Source organism: Cryptomeria japonica, chromosome 6 (genome assembly GCF_030272615.1).
Source record: "Cryptomeria japonica chromosome 6, Sugi_1.0, whole genome shotgun sequence".
Taxonomy (NCBI): domain Eukaryota; kingdom Viridiplantae; phylum Streptophyta; class Pinopsida; order Cupressales; family Cupressaceae; genus Cryptomeria; species Cryptomeria japonica.
This window is the reverse complement of record NC_081410.1, coordinates 339,314,167-339,338,582: the sequence shown is the minus strand read 5'-3', so window position 1 is coordinate 339,338,582 and position 24,416 is coordinate 339,314,167. Positions and strand designations below refer to the sequence as shown.

General features: G+C 35.6%; 1 protein-coding gene across 1 annotated transcript; it reads right to left on the bottom strand.

Annotated features, from left to right (window-relative positions):
- Nucleotides 1-21,637: 21,637 nt before the first annotated feature.
- Nucleotides 21,638-23,713, bottom strand: LOC131044297 (ammonium transporter 3 member 1-like). The gene is made up of 3 exons (XM_057977595.1): nucleotides 22,831-23,713; nucleotides 22,459-22,744; nucleotides 21,638-22,362 (listed from the first exon to the last, which is right to left on the bottom strand). Exons 1-3 carry the CDS (start codon nucleotides 23,395-23,397, stop codon nucleotides 21,770-21,772), a joined length of 1,446 nt encoding a protein of 481 aa, XP_057833578.1. The 5' UTR covers nucleotides 23,398-23,713; the 3' UTR covers nucleotides 21,638-21,769.
- Between the last annotated feature and the right edge of the window lie 703 nt (nucleotides 23,714-24,416).

Here is a 24,416-nt window from a genome sequence, read left to right as displayed (position 1 = left end):
GAGAGAACTTGTTTAACTCAGTAATATAAATTCTAACTGAAGCAATTTTCTTTATGAGAAATATGAAGAATTTTATTGATGGCTGTTTGTTACAGTTCATGGTCAAAGGCAAACTGGTGAAGGCAACAACAGTCTGGTTGCAGCATTTTTTGTGGTCACATGAGGAATAGTAATGAAGAAATACTATATGTGTTGGAAAGGCCTTTGAATCTTCTTTCCAATTTTTTTTGTCTTACTTAATTTGGTTAAGAATTGAATATTTTGTGATTACTTTGGTTGAAACAGTTTTTAAAGGATGAAACCCTGAACTAGGGTATTCCATGGCAAATAGGAATTTGTTCTCTCATGTTATGGTGAATTTTATAATCTGAAATCTTGAATGAAGGTTTGTAGGGATGTAATATAACCTTTGAATTTTGTTTGGATTTGAGAAGAGTGATTTATCTTTTTATATGCCTCTTGATTCAAGTTTAAAGTCTACCCTTTAATGAAGGTTTCATGGTTTGTGATAGATGCTCTGCATCAAATTGGTATCAGAGCTAGAAGAGCCTGAGTGTGTGGGTAGAGTGTCAAACGAGGCAATCCACACCAGGACCTAGCCCAAGAAGGATTTTTTATTTAGTTTTTGTTGATGAGTTTTTGGTTGCAAGTTGCTAGTCCATCTAGCTGCAAGAAGGCAGACAAGGAAGGTCTGCCAAGGGCCAAAGGGATGGTCCAGGGCCATGGGATGGTCTATTGGTTACCAAAATACTAGGGAGAGAGGCAAAGAGGAGAACTCCTAGGTGAGGCATAGCGGTTGTTGGTGAGGTGATGCAGCATGGAGAGGTGGACTTATGGTTGGTAAAAGCACTTGGATGGCAACCACTACAAACTCCATTGGTAGGAGTCACAAAGAGATTGTTTGAAAAGGAAGTAGCAGTATAAAGAGGCATAAAGAGGTAAAGATGAAGACAAAGGTGAAAGTTTCACTCCAAAATTTTCTTGCAGGTCATTTTACCCATGTTTCCAAGGGACTTGGAAACTTTTCAAGGTTGGGAGTATGGTGCAGAGGCACCTAAGCACACAAGCATACCAGGAGGTCAAAAGTCATAATATGAAAAATTCTATTGTACTTGAGTCATTCATAATGTATTAAGGTTATTTTTAATCCTTTCTTGTGCATTTTTGTGGAGTATTTGGCAAGATATGTTTGTTTTTACAATAATTGTCAAAACCCTGCCAAGGGTTACCCGGTTTTGGGAAAATGATCACAACTTTTTATTTACCTATTGGATCTATTTGAAATTTGGAGAGAACTTGTTTAACTCAATAATATAAATTTTGACCGAAGAGATTTTATTTGTGAGAAATATGTAAAATTTTATTGATGACTGTTTGTTACAGTTCATGGTGAAAGGCAGACTGGCGAAGGCAGCAATAGTCCGGTTGCAACAATTGGTGTGGTTACATGAGGAATAGTAATGAATAAAGACTATATGTGTTGGAAAGGCCTCTGAATCTTCTTTCCAATTTTTTTTGTCTTACTTAATTTGGTTAATAATTGAATATTTTGTGATTATTTTGGTGAAAATAGTTTTTAAAGGATGAAACCCTGAACTAGGGTATTCCATGGCAAATAAGAATTTGTTCTCTCATGTTATGGTGAATTTTATAATCTGAAATATTGAATGAAGGTTTGTAGGGATTTAATATAACCTTTGAAATTGTTTTAGATTTGATAAGAGTGATTTATCTTTTTATATGCCTCTTGATTCAAGTTTAAAGTCTACCCTTGAATAAAGGTTTCATCGTTTGTGATAGATGCTCTGCATCAAAGATCCTATGGCGACTAACAGTTAGAGTTCATCTAGTTCATCTGCTGCTATCTTTTGGAGAGATATTCCTAGGCTTGATGGAACAAATTATAGGGTATGAAAGACTTAGATAGAGACTCATCTAAGATGTCTTGGTAAGGAAATTTGGGAAATCACAGAGAATGGTGTTACTCCTTTTAATCTGGCATCTGGCAATCCTCCTTCAACAAACTTGGATAAGGAGCTTGAGAATGATTGTAGAGAAAGAGAAGCCCTCTTGTGTGCACTTTTTGGTCAGCAAATAATGGGATTGACTGACAAATCATCTGCAAAGGCTATATGGGATAAGTTGGAGACTCTTAATGAAGGTGACCCTACTGTAAAGATTGCTAAACTTGATGGTTACTAGGTGAGATATGAAAACTTGAAGATGGAAGAAGATGAAAGGATTATTGCATTCATGGAAAGGGTAAATGAAATTTTCATGGGAATTCAATGTTGTGGTGAATCTCTGAGTGAAGATGAAATAGTTTCTAAAGTTCTAAGAGCTTTACCATCGGCTTATAAGATGAACTCTACTGCAATTAATGAATTGAGAACAATGGCTAATACATCTGTCAATAGAGATACCTTGGTTGGGAAATTATCTTCTTTTGAGCTTGAATAATTTGGACCTTCTGGAGCTGTGAAGTCTGAACCTTCTTTTCATGCATTTACATCATCAATCGACAAGCAAGATTGGAAACCTTTGTATGCAAATGAATTGGATGATATGAAAAGAGAAGATGGATAATTTGAGCGACTTGAAGCCCTATTTTCTAGAAGAGTACCTAAAGGATCGGTAGGAAGTAAGTATGAAGGAAAATTACCTTTTAAATGTTTTGCATGTAATAAGATTGGTCATTTTGCATCTAGATGTCCTGAATGGAATTCAAGATTTGAAGAAAGAGCTAGAAGATATTTTAAGCTTAACCCTAGATATCAGAACAAGTATAAGCACATGAAAAATAGAGATAAATCATGCTACTTTGTGGATGAGGAAGGTGTGACTGATTTTATGATGAACCGACACAAGACTTTGCTAGTGGTTCCGATAGTGGAAAGGAATGGGTATTCCTAGCTATCAAGGAAGATGTTCCGACACTGGAAGAGAATGTACCTGAAGAGAAGGCACTTGCTACTAAAATTGAAGATAAGGATGAATGGGTAATTGAAAATGGTGTTCACATCATATGATTGGAGATAAAAAGAAGTTTCTATCTTTGCAAGAATTTGATGGTGGTCTGGTTAGATTTGGAGATGACAAAGCATGTATGATCAAAGGAAAAGGAACTATATCATTAGATGGTGACCACAATACTGATAATGTTTATTATGTTGAAGGTTTAAGGCATAATATTTTGAGTGTAGGACAATTGGTGGATAGGGGATTTCAATTACAATTCAAGGATGGAAAATGGAAAATCATTAATAGATTTGGATTGGAGATTGCAACCGTTACTCAAACAAAAGGTAATATATTTCATTTGAATTCTGGTGAGAAGATATGTTTGATTGCACAAATTGATGAGAGTTGGCTATGACATATAAGGATATGTCATGTGAAATTTTGATTGCATGGTTAAGATTAGTTTAACTAAGGTAGTTAGAGATATACCTAAGACTGTGAAGCCCTATAATCCGATATGTAAGGAATGTCAAATGGGAAAATAGGTCAAAACCTCTTTTAAGAGTATACAAGACAAAGCTAATGATGTTCTTGATCTTATTCATACTGATTTGTGTGGCCCTGCTAGAATTAAAAGTTTTCAAGATGATAGATATTTTATGCTAATCATTGATTATTATTCTAGAATGATGTGGCTTACTTTTCTAAGGGAGAAATTTGAGGCTTTTGAAAAGTTTAAAATCTTTAAAGCTAAAGTTGAAACTAAGATAGGATTAAAGATTAAATGGTTAAGGTCAGATCATGGTAGAGAGTTCACATCCAGTGAGTTTAATAACTTTTGTGAGAAGCATGGTATAAGGAGACAATTTTTTGCTCCCCGGACACCTTAGTAGAATGGAGTTGTGGAAAGGAAGAACAAAACTATCTTGGATGCTACTAGAACAATGATGATGGAAGCTAATCTACCTCATATCTACTGGAGAGAATCAGTGAGCACAACAATTTATACATTCAATAGAGTACATATCAAAGGGGAAACCGGTAAGACACCTTATGAATTATGGTTTGGCAATACACCTATAGTTAAGTATTTGAGAATCTTTGGTAGTAAATGTTATATCAGAAGAGATGATTTCACTAGCAAGTTTGATCCTAGATGTGATGAAGGAATATTTCTTGGTTATTCTATTGAAAGAAAAGAATATAAATGTTATAAAAAGAGATTACCGAGAATTATGGAGAGCGCAACTGTCAAGGTGGATGAGTTGAATAAAAGTCAAATCAGAGTTTATAAGCAAGAACCGATAGTGTAATTGATCATAGTTGAACTGGTAACACCTTTACTGAAACAGAATGTTGAACCAATTACTTCGGTAGTATCAAAAAATTCAATAGTAACTGAAGAACAGGAAAGAGGAATAGAGAATCGGAAGACTCCTAGGTATGTAAAGTTGAATCATTTAGAAGATCAGATCATTGGGGATAAGAACGATGGAGTGATGACAAGAATGAGATTGGTAGTTAATGAGGTATGTTTAATTTCTTGAGTTGAACTGGTATGATTCTTTGAAGCATGTAAAGACGAATGTTGGATGAAAGCTATGGAAGAAGAATTAGATCAAATAGAGAAGAATAACACATGGATTTTAGTTCCCCGACCTAAAAATAAGAATGTTATTGGAACTAAATGGGTTTTTAAGAATAAATTAAATGAAGATGGACAATTTGTGAGGAATAAAGCTAGATTGGTTTGTAAAGGATATTCTCAGAAGCAAGGAATTGATTATGGTGAAACTTTTGCACCTATAGCTAGGATTGAAGTTGTAAGATTATTTCTTGCCTATGCTGCACATAAACACTACAAGGTCTATCAGATGGATGTTTAGTGTGATTTTCTGAATAGGGATCTTGATGAGAAAGTTTATATTGAGAAACCTGATGGTTTTTCACTTTCAGATGATAAAAACATGGTTTGCAGGTTAAAGAAAGCCTTATATGGATTGAAACGGGCACCTAGAGATTGGTATGCAAGGTTAGATAAATATCTTTTGAAGCTTGGTTTCACTAAAGGTAATGCTGACAATAATCTATATTATAAAGTCACTAATGATGATATACTGATTATTGAGGTCTTTATTGATGACATCATTTTTGGAGGTGAAGATAAGTTGTGCGTGGAATTTTTGAAAAATATGGAGAATGAATTTGAAATGTCTATGATTGGGGAAATGAAATTTTTCTTAGGTTTGCAGATTACTCAGACCGATAAATGTATTTTCATCTATCAAACTAAGTATGCTAGGGATTTGTTGAATAAATTTTGTATGGAAGACTCCAAACCAGTAAGTACTCCTATGGTTACAAGTGAGAAATTGACAAGGAAAGATGAATATGCACCGATAAAACCTACAAGGTACAAGTCTATGATTGGAGGTCTGCTATATTTGACTCGGACTAGGCTTGATATAATGAATGTTATTTGTATTGCATCAAGATATCAAAGTGATCCTAGAGAAAATCATTAGAGTGTGGTGAAAAGAATTTTTAGATACTTGCAAGGTACATCTAAATATGGTTTGTGGTACCCTGAGGATGATGAATTTACTTTATGTGCATATACAAATGCAGATTGGGAAAGTGATGTTGATGACTGGAAAAGTACTTCCGGTGGAGCTTTCTTTCTTGGAAAGAAACTTATTTCATGGATCAACAAGAAACAATCATGTACTTCTTTATCTACCGCTGAAGCTAAGTATGTTGCTACTGCTACTAACTATGCAAAAGTTCTATGGATAAAGAAAATGTTGAAGGACATAAAATTGCATTGCAATAGACTGATAGTTATTCACCGTGATAACTCTGTTACTATTGATATATCAAAGAATCCGATATTTCACTCTAAGACAAAGCACATATCTATAAAGTATAAGTTTTTGAAGGAGAAGGTGGAAGAAAATGAAGTTAGATTGGTTTATGTGAACACTAAAGAGAAGATTGCAGATATCTTCACTAAACCTTTGCCTAAAGAATCATTTGAGTACCTCCGAGAGAGATTAGGGGTTTCTACCCCTTTGACAGAAAACTGGTTGATTCTTTTTGGCATCAGTTCGATATGCATTATCAGAGATATTATTCATTCCAGATTAATGTGGTGATGCTACTACTTAGGGGGAGTAGTTAGTTTTGTGATTCAGTGGTTTTTGATTTTTTCTTTGATATTTATGCTAGATCTTTGGCATTGATGTCAAAGGGGGAGAGATATTCATGTGAAAAAATTAAGGGATATATACATTAGGGGGAGAAATTTGTGAAACTTAATTATGATATCTTCTACAAAGAGGGTATGGATCAAAACTTCATTGCTATATTCGTGTATGGGAGATTTGTTTAGCATTTCTTGGCACTCTGATGTTTTTCACATCTAGTGTTGCCATCAATGCCAAAGGGGAAGATTGTTGGCCATTTGGAGGAATTGATTATGTGTTGCATTGATGTTTTGTCATTGATGTCAACACTAGCTATTTTGGTTGCTTTACCCATATCATTTTGGTCCTGATAGGTTGTTTGGTTTCTAGTTGGATTAGATCATGATGATCCCGTATGATTTGTCTTTTGGAATTGGCTTAGATCTACTATTCATGCTACTCAGATACATGTTCAATCAGTTGATTTTGATTTGGTGATCAGATGCTATCTTGTATGCTAGTAAGCTTGGTTTGTTGATCCGATGAGGGTTTCACCGGCAGAGCTTTGATGAAAATACTTTGATGTTATACATAAGTGGTGTTGGTGCGACTTCTAGTAGAGATTCAAGATACTGATGGTGATCATGTTAGAGACTTGACTGATTGGGATCATTTCTTTAGTGTGTGTGGAACTAAATTGGGTCCGTTTTATCTAGGTTATAGACTAGCTTAATGTAACGTGTTGTTTGGTCTTCTCAATGTGTTTTCGGGATGTCTTATAGGTTGGATATTATTTGTTTGGTCTCATGCCGACATGTTTTGTAATTATGTAATTGCTTTATTGTCTAGTATCTAACCTTATTATTTATGGTCGAGGGTTTGTATATATATGATGTAAGATCTCATTGTAGATCATGTGCAAGGATGTATGCAAGCGAATAATGTAATAATCATTCATGCAGAGAATTTGGTCGATAATTGGTGATCGAGTTGGGTTTATGTAAGAGGATTAAGTCCTTCGATATTGAGCTTAACCGAAACTATACTCAGGAATAAGAGATGCTATCTTTGCAGTTCATTCTTCCCTCCGGATTGTAGTCTGGATTTTTATATAGTCAGCGAGACTCCTTTTGAAATGAGCAATGTGCTCTAGGCTGTTGGCCTTCCTGTAAGTGCAGGCCCCTCAATTTGTAATCACATACTTACTGCAAAAGTATTATCTGACTGTGGGTAGGCTTCCCACTATGGTTTTTCCCTTTACCAGGTTTTCCACGTACAAATCTTGGTGTCATGTGGATGGTATTTATTCTCTAATTGTTGTTTATGCTTATTTGGTATATCTGCTATTTCGATAATTGGTTTATGCAGTCTGGTATTGATCTTTTTGGTTCCAATATCAAAGTTTTAATTGCTTAAGGTTCTGGTAATCTGGTGACAACTGATTCACCCCCCCCTCTTAGTTGTCTTTTGGTTATTTGAACTATCTAACAATTGCATCAATCCGGTGGACTTCATAGTCTTATCTTGATATCTAGATTGATGATTGGGTGCTACTACTAAGGGGGAGTAGCCAATGTGTGTTTCAGTTATTTAGAATTGTTAGTGTGTGTCTAAGGGGGGAGATTATCTAGTAAGAGTGAGAGAATAATGTTTTTCTTATGAGCCTTTTTCATTGATGTCAAAGGGGGAGAGAAGCATGTGAAAAACTATCTTATATATCTAAGGTAGAGATCTATGTGTGCATAATCTAAGGGGGAGATTGTTGGAGTTAATTTCTTTCTTTATATTGATCAATTTTCACATTCATATGTTGCCATCAATGCCAAAGGGGGAGATTGTTGGATATTAGAGATTGTTGGATATTAGAGTTGTTGGAATGTGTTGTTGTCAAAATATTCATGTGTTCTTATGCTTCGATGTTACAGAGAGTTAGTTTGGTTTGTATAGTGCAGATATGCTGATATGGATTTAATGATTCAGAGATTGGTATCTTTAGTTGATTCAACATGAGTTTTAGCATTCTGGAAGGTGATTTGATCAAGTTGTATGTGTTAGGTCTCGGAGACAACTGAGAGGGGGGGGTGAATCAGTTGTCAAATAAATTTAAACCAAAAACAACTTAACCAAACTTAATACTTAATATCGATAAACCAAACTCAATGCCGGTAGATAGTTTATTAGTTAATTGTAGTACCAGTAAAGATTAACACATGAAACAAAAAGACAATAACATCCACAACACATAACACCAATATTTGTACGTGGAAAACCTGTAAGGGGAAAAACCATAGTGGGAAACCTTACCCACAATTAGATGGTACTACTGCAGATAGTATGTGTATACAATAGAGGGTCTGCACATGTAGAAAGGCCAAGTGCCTAGAGCTCATTGCTCAAAAACAAATAGGAGTCACACTGACTACAATTGGATGGTTAAATCTAATAATGATGTACTGCTCAAAATAGCATCTTCATATGCTAGATTCAGTACCGATTCAGTTATAATATTCCTTCACAAAACCTTCCTTCGACCTTAAAATTATGTCTGCATGTATAGGTCTGCTTATTCTTGCATATATCTTATTACAATCCTTTTTACAATCGCATATCGATCTTACAAATAAGATCTTTCATATATACCAAAGCCTAAGACCAAAATATATAGGTCGGCTTTACAAAAGATATTACAATAAAAACAATTTACAAGTAAAACAATAACCGATGCAATATCCGATTTAACATGTCAGCTTAATGAATTTACAACAATAATAAATCATCTCCATAGCATGCCATGCTGATCTAGAATAGATAAGCCTGTTGGTGCTTATCCTGGACCTATTTGCCGGTAACAACAAATATTCAAACACGAATATACCAATGAACAAATCTCCAAGACAAAGTGTCCAAATGATGTATTTGACATAACCAAGTGTTTCCAGATCATTCCAAGTGTCAGTGAACAATATATCCTGCCGGTGAACAAGATACCGGTGACTGTGCATAAGTCACTTGCTTGTTGGTGAACATTGCCACTTCTCCAAGTGCCAGAGTTGATAAGTGTTGACATCAATGACAAAACCATATCAACATATCCAGAATACCAACAATCTCCCCCTTTGGCATTGATGGAAACACAAGATGGAAAAACCATCAAAGTGCCAAAACAGAAATGCCAAAAACCAAAAACCAACAATCTCCCAAAAGAGATCAAAACCAGAAATCAAAATTCAGGTACAGAGAGTAATCAATCTCTCCCAAAATAACAATCTCTCCCTCTAGGAGTAACATGTGTTTTCCATATCAATCTCTCCCCCTTTGACATGAAATGCCAAAGTAATACAAAAACCAAGTTCAAATACAAAATACCAACTTATTCAGTATACCAACTACTCCCCTTGAGAAGTATCTCTCCTCATCAAAGCCGGAGTAAAAGATGTCTCTATTAGTTCTACCGATTGATGACAAACATCAATTGTCTAAGTCTCTACCGGTGGGGGTATGACCCCAAGCTGATCTTTGAGATATTCAAAGGTCTCCCTAGGTAGAGGTTTAGTGAAAATATCTACAATCTGCTCTTTAGTATTCACATAAACTAGTTTTACTTCTTTTGCTTCAACATTCTCTTTCAAAAAATTCAGTTTGATAGAGACATGTTTAGTTTTAGAATGTAGTACCAGATTCTTAGATATATCAATTGACATTGTGTTATCACAATAGATAGTTATAGGTTCCTTGCATTTCACTTTTATGTCCTTCAACATTTGCTTAAGCCATAATACCTGTGTACAGTTGATTGCTGCTGCAACATATTCTGATTCAGCTGTTGATCAGGATGTGCAATTTTGTTTCTTACTCAACCAAGAAATTAATCTGCTTCCAAGAAAAAATGCTCTGCCGGTGGTGCTTTTTCTGTCATCTACATCTCCTGCCCAATTTGCATTTGTGTATGCACATAATTCAAAGTTTTCATCTCTAAGATACCATAGGCCAAGATTTCTAGTGCCTTGTAAGTACCGAAAAATCCTTTTTACTGCTTATTCATGATTTTCTTTAGGATTACTCTGAAATCTTGAAATAATACATACTACATTCATAATATCAGGTCTTGTTTGTGGCAAATACAGTAGGCCTCCTATCATAGATTTGTACCTAGTCGGATTAACAGGTGTATATTCATCCCTTAGTGATAATTTGTCATTTGTAGTCATAGGTGTGCTTACCGGTTTAGATTTTTCCATCCCAAAAATATTTAGTAACTCCTTCAATTACTTAGATCAACTCAAGAATATACCTTTATTAGTCTGTGAAATCTGCAATCCTAAAAAGAATTTTATCTCTCCAATCATAGACATTTCAAATTCTTGATCCATTTCAATAGAAAAGTCTTTACATAATCCATCTTCTCCTCCAAAGATTATATCATCAACAAAAAATTCTATAGCCAAGATGTCATCATTAGTCACTTTATAGTATAAGTTGTTGTCAACATTACCTTTAGAAAAACCAATATTCAAAAGATATTTATCCAATCTAGCATACCAAACTCTTGGAGCTTGCTTCAACCCATACAAAACTTTCCTTAACCTGCAAACCATATCTTTGTTATCTATTAAAGAAAATCCATCAAGTTGCTCAATGTAAACTTCTTCTTCAAGATCTCCATTCAGAAATGCACATTTAATATCCATTTGATATACTTTGTAGTTCTTGTGTTCTGCAAAAGCCAAGAATAATCTGATTGCCTCAATTCTAGCTACTGGTGCAAAGGTTTCATTGTAATCAATTCCTTCTTTCTGTGAATATCCCTTACACACTAGTCTTGCTTTATTTCTGATTACCTTACCATCTTCATTAAGTTTGTTTCTGAATACCCATTTTGTTCCAATTACATTTTTGTCTTTAGGCCGGGGAACTAATGTCCATGTGTTATTCTTTTCAATTTGTTCTAATTCTTCTTCCATAGATTTAATCCAGTGCTTATTTTCACATGCCTCATTAATTGATGCTGGTTCAATTTGACAAATAAGACATACCTCTTCATTTTCCAGTCTTCCTCTTGTCATAACTCCTTGATACTTGTTCCCAATTATCTGATTTTCAGAGTGGTTCAATCTTACATACTGGGGTGTCTTTGTTTATTGCTATTCTTCAGTTACAGTGGAATTTTCAGATGATACCGGTGTAACTGGATCTTCATTCTATACCGGTGGGTTCAATGTAGGTTCATTTGTCAGTATCTCTATTGCCGGTTCAGAATCTATATACCTTGAAGTTCCTCTAAACTATTCATCAATTTTCACATTTGTACTCTCAATAATTTTTTGCAATCTCTTGTTAAAATATCTATATGCCTTGCTCTTAGATGAATAACCAAGAAATATTCCTTCATCACTTCTAGGATCAAATTTGCCAATATACTCATCTCTCCTAATATAGCATTTACTTCCAAATATTCTGAAATATTTAAGAGTAGGAGTAATACCAAACCATAGTTCATGAGGGGTCTTACCAGTTTCACCTTTGATGTTAACTTTGTTGAATATGTAGACTACTATGCTTATTGCCTCTCTCCAATAAACATGTGGTAAATTTGCTTCTGATAACATACTTCTAGCTGCATCCAAGATAGTTCTATTTTTCCTTTTTACAACTCCATTCTATTGTTGTGTCTGGGGTGCTGATAACTATCTTCTGATTCCATTTACTTCACAAAATGTATTAAATTCCTTAGATGTGAGTTCAGCTCCTTGATCTGATCTCAGACATTTGATTTTCTTGCTGGTTTTATTTTCTACCATCACCTTGAATAGCTTGAATTTCCCAAGTGCTTCTAATTTTTCTCTGAGAAAAGTAACCCAACACATTCTAGAATAGTCATCAATGATTAGCATGAAATATCTATCACCTTGTAAGCTTTTAGTTCTAGCTGGACCACATAAATCAGTATGAATTAAGTCAGGAGCATTATTGGATTTTTCTGGAATACTTTTAAAAGATGCTCTAACTTGTTTTCCAAATTGACATTCCTTACATACCGGATTGTGAGGTTTAACAATATTAGGTAAGTCTCTAACTTCTTTAGTTGTACTGATTTTCACAATGCAATCAAAATTTACATGATAGAGTCTCTTATGCCATAGCCAACTTTCATCAATATGTGTAATCAAGCATGTCTTTTCATTGTTATTCAAATGAAAGATATTACCTCTAGTTTGATTACCGGTTGCAATTTCCAAACCAGTTCTGTTCATAATTTTGCATTTCCCAATCTTGAATTGTAACTGAAATCCTTTTTCAACTAATTGACCAACACTCAAAAGATTATGCTTTAAACCTTCAACATAGTAAATATTGTTAGTATTATGCTTACCATCAAGAGATATAGTACCTTTTCCTTTGATCAAACAAGCTTTATCATCTCCAAATCTTACTAGACCTCCATTATATTCCTAAAAAAGTCAAGAATTTACTTTTATCACCAGTCATATGATGTGAACATCCTGAATCAATGATCCATTCATCCTTAACTTCAATTTTAGCTAGCAGGGCCTGCTCTACCAATCGAACAGTAGGTGCCAATTGATCTTTTGTTATAGCAGCAAAGACCCCATCCATTATTTTTCGGATCCTCATCAGAATCACCAATGACTCCTTCATCAACAAGATAACAAGACTTGTCTTTATTCTTCTTAAATATGTATCTCTGATATTCAGGGTTAGGCTTGTATGCTCTTCTAGCTCCTTCTTTCAATCTTGCATGTCTATCAGGGCATCTTGAAGCCATATGACCAATCTTATTATAGTTAAAACATTTAAAGGGTGCTTTACCTTCATACTTACTTCCAATTGGACCTTTAGGCATTTTTCTTGTGAATAGTGCTTCAAGTTCTTCAAGTTCTTCATTTTCTCTCTTGCTTTCTTCAAGTTCTCTTGCATAAAAGGCTTTCCAATCAGACTTGTCAAATGATAATGCAGATGATGTTGATGCCTTAAAAGCTAAATCTGTCTTTATAGTAGCAACAAGACCAAATTCATCAATTTCAAAAGTTGAAAGTTTTCCAATAAATGTATCTCTAGTTACTGATGTATTAGGCATTGTTCTTAACTCATTTATAGCAGTAAATTTCATTTTGTATGCTGGTGGCAATCCTCTTAAAACTTTTGAAACAATTTCCTCTTCACTTAAGGTTCCTCCACAATATTTAATACCCAAAACAATTTCATTTACTCTTTCCATAAAAGCAAAAATTCTTTCATCTTCTTCCATTTTCAGATTTTCATACCTGACCCGAAAGCTTTCAAGTTTTGCAATTTTGACTGTGGAATATCCTTCATTCAATATTTTCAAATGGTCCCAAATAGCTTTAGCAGTAGATCTATCTGATAATCCCATGATTTGCTGATCTGATAATGCACTCAAAAGTGCTTCTCTTGCTTTGCAATCATTTTCTTTCATCTTTTCCTAAGGTTGGTGGATTAGGCTGACCGAGAGTAGGAGCAATATAGCCATTCTTTGTAACTTCCCAGATGTCCTTTCCAATGCAATTCAGATGTGTCTCCATCCTGGTCTTCCATATGCCATAGTTGGTTCCATCAAGTTTGGGACTGTCCTTCCTAAAATAGTTAGAAGATATTAGATCTCCTCAAGCTGTTAACCTTCTGCAAAAAGAGGACTAGGCTTTGATACCAACTGTTAGGTCCTGAAGACAACTGAGAGGGGGGGTATATCAGTTGTCAAATAAATTTAAACCAAAAAAAAACTTAACCAAACTCAATGCCGGTAGACAGTTTATCAGTTAATTGTAGTACCGGTAAAGATTAATGCATGAAACAAAAAGAAAATAACATCCATAACACATAACACCAATATTTGTACATGGAATCCTTGTAAGGGGAAAAACCATGGTGGGAAACCTTACCCACAATCAGGTGGTACTACTGTAGATAGTATGTGTATATAATAGGGGGCTTGCACATGCAAAAAGGTCAAGCGCCTAGAGTTCACTGCTCAAACACAAATAGGAGTCACACTGACTACAATTGGATGGTTAAATCCAATAATGATGTAATGCTCAAAATAACATCTTCATATGCTAGATTCAGTATTGGTTCAGTTCTGATATGCCTTCACAAAACCTTCCTTCTACCTTCAAATGATATCTGCGTGTATAGCTCTACTTATTCTTGTATATATCTTATTACAATCCTTTATCCAATCACATATAGATCTTACAAATAAGATCTTACATATATACATAAGCCTAAGACCAAATTGTATAGGTCGGCTTTACAAAAGTTATTACAATAAAAACAATTTACAAGTAAAACAATAACTGATGCAATATCCGATTCAACATGTCGGCTTAATGCATTTACAACAATAATAAATCATCTCCATAGCGTGTCCTGCTGATCTAGAATAGATAAGCCTATCGTTGCTTATCCTGGACCTATTTGTCAGTAACAACAAATATGCAAACACGAATATACCAATAAACAAATCTTCAAGACAGAGTTTCCAAATGATGTCTTCAACATAACCAAGTGTTTTCCATGTTATTCGAAGTGCCGGTGAACAATATATCCTGTCGGTGAACAAGATACCAGTGACTATGCATAAGTCACTTGCTTGCCGGTGAACATTGCCAATTCTCCAAGTGCTAGAGTTGATAAGTGTTGACATCAATGAGAAAACCATATCAACATATCCAAAATACCAACAGTGTGGATTTGGGAGAGTGTTTGAGATTTTCATGTGTGTCCTCAGTTCAAGTGGTTCATGATTTGGAACTTCATAAGTGTATCTTGCAGTTTGTTATGTTGGTGTTCTTGAGATCTGGAAGGGAGATGATGATGATTCTTGTAATTTGAGTTGTTGTGGAGTAATTCACATTTCTTGTTGGTGTTTCTAGATCATGTGCTATGCGTGTTGCTGGTCTACATTGTTCATTGTATGTATCATTTAAGACTTTATTGGTCCGGTGGTATTCTTCATGTTATAAGAATTTTGGCCGACCCGATGGTTCTTGCATGTTGCAGATGATCTTGGCGTAATATTCGGTGGTGTTGCATGTTTGAGGATTTGATTTGGGTCCATGCTATGTCCTTGCTAACATTGTATTGGTCCACGTATGGATTTATGTATTGTGTGATGTAATTTTGTAACTATATCTTATGAGTTGAGCTGACCTTGAGTAAGGTTGATGATTTATATAAATAGGTGTTGTAATCATGTAATTTGTGTGTTTTCATTGTGTCTACATTATTTGAGAGTGTTGTATGTTCAAAAAAGTGAATTGATCTTTTGGTAGAGTGTTTAAGTGTAGAGGAGTGTTGTAGAGCAGATAGTGTGCTTAACTGGAACTATTATGAGGCATTTGGAGATGCCATTCTTTCAATTTATGTAATCTGAATTGGTGTCCGATCTTTGTAAGGAAGTGAGCCTTCCCAGGGTTGTATCCCTGTGTTGTTTTTTAGTAGTTAGCTCTAGGAAGTGTACTTGAATTCTTGTGCATTCCCCATTGTAATATTTGCACATACTACTATAGAGTATCATCATATTATGGGTAGGTTCCCACTATGGTTTTTCCCTTAACCGAGTTTTCCACATCAAAAATTTGTGTGTAATGTGTATTGTTGATGTGGTGTTTATCTTTGTTATTGATGTTGTTGATTAGATCTTAAGTTGAGGTTAATTTGTTTAAGTTTGGTGAAAACTAATTCACCCCCCCCCCCCTCTTAGTTTTCTTGCATCTTTTTTGCCAACAAATTTGATGAGAGGAATCTTCTTTGAACTTGATCAAGTTTCTTAGCCCAAGAAGCCAAAATATTGGGAAAAAAAGGTGATACACAAAGCTACTTTGAAAGGAGGCTTTGAGCAGTTGGAGTTTAGTTGCATTGCTAAGGAGAGCTCCTTTCTAGCTTGCAAGCTTCTTCTATATTCTTTCATGTATGAAAGACCAAATTGAGTTATCTACTTTCCTGGTCATAAGAAGCATGCATGCCTATGTATGATGAGAGGATATTATATATCTACCATTTCAAGATTCGAGCAATTCAATTTTGCAAAGAGAGAGGAACATTCGTAAAATAGAGAGCACTTTTATCCAAATTAATCTTCTAACTTGATGCCAAAGCATAATTAGTAAGAAGAGAGATCCATCCCCTAGATTTCACCAAGGAAGTAAAGCCAAGTAAAATATTATGATCATCCACAAAGTATTGGTGGGAGACAATGTAGGTTGATGAGGAAGGTTCAATACCATTCATGAGACCTTGATAGACGTAAGGATCAATAATCCTGCCAAGGACATCTACCATGAGAATTAACATGTAGGGAGACAAGGGATCCCCTATCTAATCCCCCAAAAGTTGAGAAAAAATATTGAGGATCCCCATTGACCAAGATAGAGAACCTAGGGGAGTGGAAACAAACCTCTATCATTTTTAGAATTTTACCACAGAAACCAAATTTGTTGAGGACCTTAGAGAGGAAGGGCCATGACACCATGTCATAGGCTTTGAGAACATCAATATTAAGGAGCCTACATTCTCTATTTCTATTATCTATTGACTGAAGAGTTTCATGTGGAAAAGAAAAAAACATCTAAAACTTGTTGACTCATGACAAACCCTTTCTAGTGTCTATGGACCATCTTCTTAAGAAAGGGCTTAATTCTAGTGACCAAAAGTTTAGAGGAGATTTTTTATAAAGTTTTAAGAGGTTAATAGGTTTAAAATTCACCATTCTATTAGTACCACTCCTCTTAGGGACTTGGACATTATAGGTGTTGTTAACTTCTTTATGGACATTCACAAAAGATTGGAATTCTCTAGCAGTAAAGTTAATGTCTAGACCCACAATATCCCAATATTCTTGAAAGAAAAATGAAGGGAACCCACTAAGTTCAGGGAATTATTAAAGGACAAAGGGATAAGAAAACCTTTTTCACTTCATCATCCCATAATCTAAGTTCCAAGGCCTCCAAATCCTAAGGGGATAGAGAAGACTAGGGATAACCTAGATGAATCTATCAGAAACATCAATAACAGATGGATTTGAGGTAGGAGGAGGATTAAGCAAAGAATTGAAATATTTGGAAACCTCCCTATGAATGTCTTTAGAAAGAATAAAGGTAGAACCATCTAACCTAATCAATTCACGAATTCTATTTCTTTTATTGTGTTTGAGGGAAACCTAGTGGAAAAATTTAGTGTTCCTTCTCCCCTCTTTAACCCGTTGAATTTTGGATCTTTGTTTCCAAAATTGTTCCTCCTTCAACACCACATTATGAAAGTTTGATAGGAGACTCCTCTCTTGTTTGACCTTATCAGGGGAAGAAAAAGCCTTTCCATCTCGATTTGAATATTTTGAATGTAATCTTTTAAAACCTTCTTCTATGGAAGACGTTACCAAATCGAGATTTTCTCTATTTACGAAGATTCTTTTTTGACATTTTTCATTTTTTGAATAACCTTGAACATAGTTGGGCCTTTAACTTTGGAGATCCACCAAAGAGCTAAAAAATCTTTAAAATTATGGTATCGATTCCATATTTATTCAAATTTTATGGGGAAAATCCCCTTTGGTCTTTTTTGAATCTAATAGAGAAAAATAGGGAATTATTTAAACCAAAATGAATAAGGGAGGAAAGATGTCCTTGGTCAATAATATCATGAAGAAGAGATAAGACATCGATCAAGATGGATTTGAATGTGGCCATCTATCGATCTCATATTAGACCAAGTAAAATTTATTCCATCCAATTTCATATCAATTAGCTTTCCTTTAGGCAAAAACTCATGGAGGTCTAGCATACCATCAGAAAAACTAGCGATCCCCCATTTTCTCAGAGGGGTAAAGGGGAGTATTGAAGTTTCCCATCACTATCCAATTAGAGCTCTAAAAATAAGCATGCAAGTTAAGAAGGGAATACCACAAGCCCCTTCTTAAAACCAAATTATTAGGTGCATCTAGATATTAGAGAGTATCCACTCAGATTTAGTAGCTTCAACACACAAAAAAAAAGTTTGTTAATTCTAATCTCGATAATTAAAACACCCTTTAGATGGTGGGGTTTCCACATTATCGCTAATCCCCTTGAAGCACCATCTGCATTGACAACTAATGATTTAGAAAAAGGCCAGATAAATTTAGTCACCTTTTGAAAGGCATCAACACTCATCTTTGTTTGTTGAGGGAGCAAAATGTCATGTTTAAATCCTTTCACCAGATTTTTAATTAAAATCTATTTGTGGGAACCATTTATCCCCCTAATATTATAAGAAAGGATGATCATTTCTTAGATTGATGGTAGCAAAGATTGTCCAGATTACTTTGGTTTCCATTAGCCACATCTCTAGCTGTACAGATCTACTATTTTTCCCTAGCATATTCCCTTCCAATATTAGAACCTTTTCCCACATGTGTTGTTTTTTTAGCACTCTTAATGGAGGGGCTCCCAAATATTGAAGAAACATGTGGAGGAGATACATGAGCTTTCTTTAATGAGACTATAAAGGAGCTAGCAGAAGGAGAGGAAGGAGCTTGCACCTTAACATTCTCACTAATCTCTATTCTAGAGTTCAATGTAAGGGGAATTGAAGAGTCCAATAAAGGAGCCTCAACAATATAAGACTCATCCTTAGTTCCAACTAAGGAGGGTTTGATCACTTGGATATATTTTGTAGCCTCTAAAGGAACAAGGTCAAGAATATATTCAAAACTATAGTTCTTCTCCAAAGCCAAATAAACCACAAGATACTGGGTACAATCATGAACCTTCATATATTTCGTAACCTCGAAAGGAATGATTTCAAGAATAGAGTCAAAACCATAGTTTTTTGCCAAAGCCAAATAAACCACAAGATATTGGGCACAATCATCAACCTTCATATTTTTCATAACCTAAAAAGGAATGAGGTCAAGAATAGAGTCAAAACCATAGTTCTTTGCCAAAGGAAAATAAACCACAAGATATTGGGCACAATCATTTACCTTCATATATTTCATAGCCTCAAGAGGAATGAGGTCAAGAATAGAGTCAAAACCATAATCCTTTGCCAAAGCCAAATAAACCACAAGATATTGGGCACAATCATCATCCTTCTTATATTTCATAGCCTCAAAAGGAACAAGGTCAATAATAGAGTCAAAACTATAGTCATTTGCCAAAGCCAAATAAAACTCAAGATATTGGGTACAATCATCAACCTTCATGTATTTCGTAGCTTCAAAAGGAATGAGGTCAAGAATAGAGTCAAAACCATAGTCCTTTGCAAAAGACAAATAAACCACAAGATATTGGGCACAATCATCGACCTTCATATGTTTCGTAGTCTCAAAAGAAACAAGGTCAAGAATAGAGTCAAAACCAAATTCCTTTTCTAAAGCCAAATAAACCACAAGATATTGGGCACAATCATCGACCTTCACTAATGGCAATTAAACAAAGGAAGGAGGAATAAAACCCTTTAGAGAAATTAGTGAAGGGACTCTAGAGACTCCTTAATTTGGGGTGAAGTTAGTGAAGAATTATTAGTACTAGGATGAACCAAAGGAAGTTGCTTCTCCTCAACCAGATCTTCTAGTAAAGGGGGAGTAGTGGACTCCAAAGAAATGGAACTAGAACCACCATCCATAGGAAACAAAGAAGAAACCATAGGGCCCTTCCCTTTGGGTCAAAGAAATTGGCCCGACTTTTGATGACCTCCTTTCAAAAAAGAATCACAAAGGTGACCTGCAAAGGAGCAGAGTTGATGAAAGGGAGTCGAGTTCTCAAATTCTAATGATTGGGTCCATGAACTTTGATATTTTAACACAATCGATAATGGTAAGGTCGTACCAAGAATAATATATATAGAAGAAGAAAAAGACCAACTTAGCTTTGTACTTAGTGAGCAAATCAAGGGAAAGAAGTTGGCTAAAGGAGTTAGCAATGTCAACAATGATCTCTTCATCCTAGAACTCCAATGTTAGCCCCACAAGATGGACCCAAGTTGGAATAGCACCAGCCAGATGAACCTTAGGATCAAACCTTGAGCACCATTTACAATGAATGGTGTGTTGCTTACTAAAGAACTAGGGACCAGAAGAAAGGATGTGAATACTATCCTCACATAGAGTGAAGGGGAAGTAGAACATCCCTTTAGGGAGTGTCGAAATGTACACACTACCTTTAAGATTCCATTGAGTGGTTTCCATTTGTTCACAACTACAATATTAGGGTGTCTACACAAGAATTTTCCAACCAAGGATTTCTCCATTTTAGCAAGAGTCTAATCTAGAGAAGGGTCCTTAATATTTAAGGATGTTCCATTCTCACAATTCTCAACAAAGACCCCATTAGTAGGGATAAATTATCCACTATTTGAAAGGTGCTTCCAAAACCCATGAGAATTATTGATAGATTACACATTTTAGGAGGGAAAGTAACCACTTAGCTTATTTCCCTAGGGTTGACATTATTCCCATTTGCCACACCTTTTTGCTCCAAAGCAAGATGGACCAAAGGAAAGGACCCACTAGCACTTGGGCGTAACACCCCATCATAAATTTATAGGAAAAGGATGTGACCATCCACACACCAGTCCTCACAAAGTGCTAAAACCATTTTGGACCCATCCTCAATGGAGTGGTAATTCAACATGGGAGGACCTTGCCCCTTCACCTTTGCACCATGTGATTCCTTCCCACCCCTTGTAGAGCTCATCTCAATTTTTTTTTTATGTCACTTTGCATAATTAAAAATTTAGGTATGTTAGATGAATGCAATAGAATTAGTTTGTTTTTTTCTTCTTTAGATGAATCAATTCCACAAATATAAGTATGCTAATACAATTACAAATATGATGCTTCTACACAAACTTTACTAATAACCACTTTTAGCTTTGAAAATAGTCCACCTTTATTTTTGAACCTACATAAAAGCCTAGTCCTATGATTGGAAATTCGCAGGTGATAGGAATAATTCTCCCTTTTGTCAAATTATGTAAGCATGCTAAGTTATGGCTTTAAAAAATATTCAAAGGTTATAAGTAGTGTGTAGCATTCCCTAGAATGTTGATGGAGCATTGTTGATGTAACTAGATAATTATTTTCAAGCTTCTTGATGTTTTAAATAAATGAACATTTCATAGATTTGTTAGATATTTAAATGCATTAGGGTTAGTCCTTAAATACATTTTCAAATATGCTAATAAAATATTTTATTCTTCAAGTCAACACATAATAGTTAAGTGGGAGGAAAATAATTGACCTAAATTAAAATTCAAAATACAAAATGTAAAAATTCAAAGACATTTTTATAATCGTATTTAAGTGATCTAAATCATTTATAAAAATTGAAAATTTGACTTAGATAAAACTAGAACATAAAACTTTTCCTAACAATGGATGCAAATATAGGTGGAAAAAGATTGATTTATATCCCAAACTTTAGCCATAGCTATAGCACTTTTATATTTATCCTTGCATAAAAAATAACTTAACAAAAATCAAAATACGGAAATTTATAGAATCATAATTTTCAGTTCTGTGGTACACACGACTAAATATAAAATATCTAGGAAACAAGTAAATAGAATGCAAGACAATCCGTCAATAGAAAATAGAAGTCTGGGGATCAAGCTTCAGCTTTGGCAGTCTTCTTGGTGGTGGGGAGGCCAGACATGTCTTCGAATTCATATTGGGATCCACCATGTTTTGAGAGTTCCAGCTTCTCGCCGTCGCCCCACAAAGCGTAAGCCTCTTCCCCATGCGCTGCGTCGTCTCCGATTTCCAGTGCATCGTCAGGCATCCGCAGGGGAACGATCACCCGAATCACCAAGCATATAATGCTCGTCATCACCACATTCAGCACTATGATAAACATCGCAGCGAATATTTGGTACAAGATTTGTACGGGACCAGTGTGAGTATACTTGTAACCATCTACATGTTGATAGTACTTACGATTGAAACTGTATATAAATCCAATGGGATTGGGGTTTTTGTTGAGATCAGAGTTGAAGAAATAGACACAGAGGGTAGGATGGCCGAAAATGCCAGAAAGAATTCCTCCGAGAAGGCCCGCCACAGCGTGGGTGTGGAAAACGCCCATGGTGTCATCCACCTTCTGAAGAAGAGCTGAGCGCTTGTGAACAACCATCATTGTCAACCACGGAACACTGCCTGAAAGCATTCCCATCAGAATTGCTGCCCATGGTTGCACAACACCTGATACCAGTACCACAGTACACATATATTACTTTTAGTTTTCTTCATTCTATATTCTTCATTCTTCATATGTAATATTTAAGATATAAACTGTACCTGCTCCAGGAGTGATGCAGACGAGACCGGTGATCATCCCCTGCACTGCACCGATGACGGAAGGCTTTCCAAAGACCATCATATCGAGGCATAACCACATGAGCAGACTAGTGGCGGCGCAGATATGTGTGTTGAGCACCGCCAAGGAAGCAATTAGACCCGCAGAATAGGGGGCTCCTCCGTTAAATCCTGACCATCCCAACCACAGCATACCTGCGCCTCCCAGCATTAGCAGCACATTATTCGGGGGAAATCTTTCTCGATCTTTCGTCAACCTCGGCCCAACCTGAAACGCATAAATTATACTGTTAGGATCTACAACCATATTCAAAATTAAGAATTTATGCATATATGTTTATGAATTGTAATCACCCAGTAGGCGGCAGTGAATCCTGCTACTCCCGATGAAAGGTGGATAACATAGCCTCCCGCGAAATCTATTGTTGGATACATAGAGTGAAATAAACCAGTCCACAAGGAATAGGCCCCAATGGAGTATGAAAAAATAAGCCATAAGGGTACGAACAACATCCAGGCATGGAAATTCATCCTCCCCAGAAGCGAGCCGGCGATGAGAATGAGTGTGATTGCGGCGAAGACGAACTGGAAGAAGACGAAGGTGGCGTTAGGGAATTTAACAGCTTCATTCGGTGCATCGAACAAGAAATGTTGACCCAGAGACTTAAAACTCGGCTTCCCCCACAAGAGTGGAACAAGCGTATCTGCAGAATTAAAGGAGAGGTCGAAAGCAAAAAGTGCCCAGACCACTAACACCGCTGCAAAGGCGTAGAGAGCCATGAAGGCCGAGTTGACGGCCCACTTCTTTTTCACAATACTGCCGTACAGAATGACGAGCCCTGGCACCGACTGCATCCCTACTATTGTGGCCGCAGTCATCTGCCATGCGTTGTCTCCACTGTCTACCCAATCTCCAGCCATTCCTCTTCTCTCTGTTTTGAAACACAGAAAATTGTTGTTAAGATGCCTTGAACCTCCTTCAACTCAATACGCCTTATAAAGATGCAGCTGAATCAACATCGTAAATGTTTTCTATGTCGTCGAGGGCGAAATTTGTCGTTGGTTTCCTCCCACATTGATAAAAATCCTGGGCAACTTTCAATCATTTTAATTCCCACAATGCTTCTCTGTCATTTTGTTTGCGAGTATACTATTTTATGGTTATTGATTGGAAATTTGGCAGAGGAACAGGCTATGACGAAAATAACAATGCCCATAGACGGAGATTCCACTGCTTTACAATATTAAAATTACACCGATACACAAATCGAAACATATAGTGGTTGGAGTTACCAAGCATGCAAATAGGAGCTGCCAAGAATGCCCCGCCGTGAATAAAACATGATAAGCTATTGCTGCTAAGATTTGGAAGAGTTCAAGTATGTGGTGTGATGTGTTTTTATTTGATTTAGTCTAAAAATTAATTAGTTTGATATTGTTCGGGAGAATTAGCTTGATATTGTTTGTATATATTACATGAGATAATGATTGGTTTGTAATTGGTTTGTAAAATATGGTGGTATGAGGTTGTTACTATATCTAAATTATATAGTAACACGATTTATGTGAAATAAGTTGAGTGGTGAAATTTAAATATACATTTTAATTTCATGTAGTTTTTAATTTGTTTTGAGGGGAGTGTTTTGATAGATAAATATATTGATAAATGACATAATTTGTGTAAAGTTGAGTTCCTTACTTTATATTATTTATCTAGTTTTTTAATATGTTTCTATACATCTACTATCCATCTTTACTCACATCTTCACACACTCTTATGTAGTCATCTTATCAACTTGCATATCACACCCATGCTCACTCATGCCAGGCACATGTTATCCATCAAGATTTATCCCCTTTTTAATTTGAGGACTATTTTACATTCATGAGCTTGTCAAAGTGGTTGAGGACTCATCTTACCTGAGTTTATTTTTTAATTT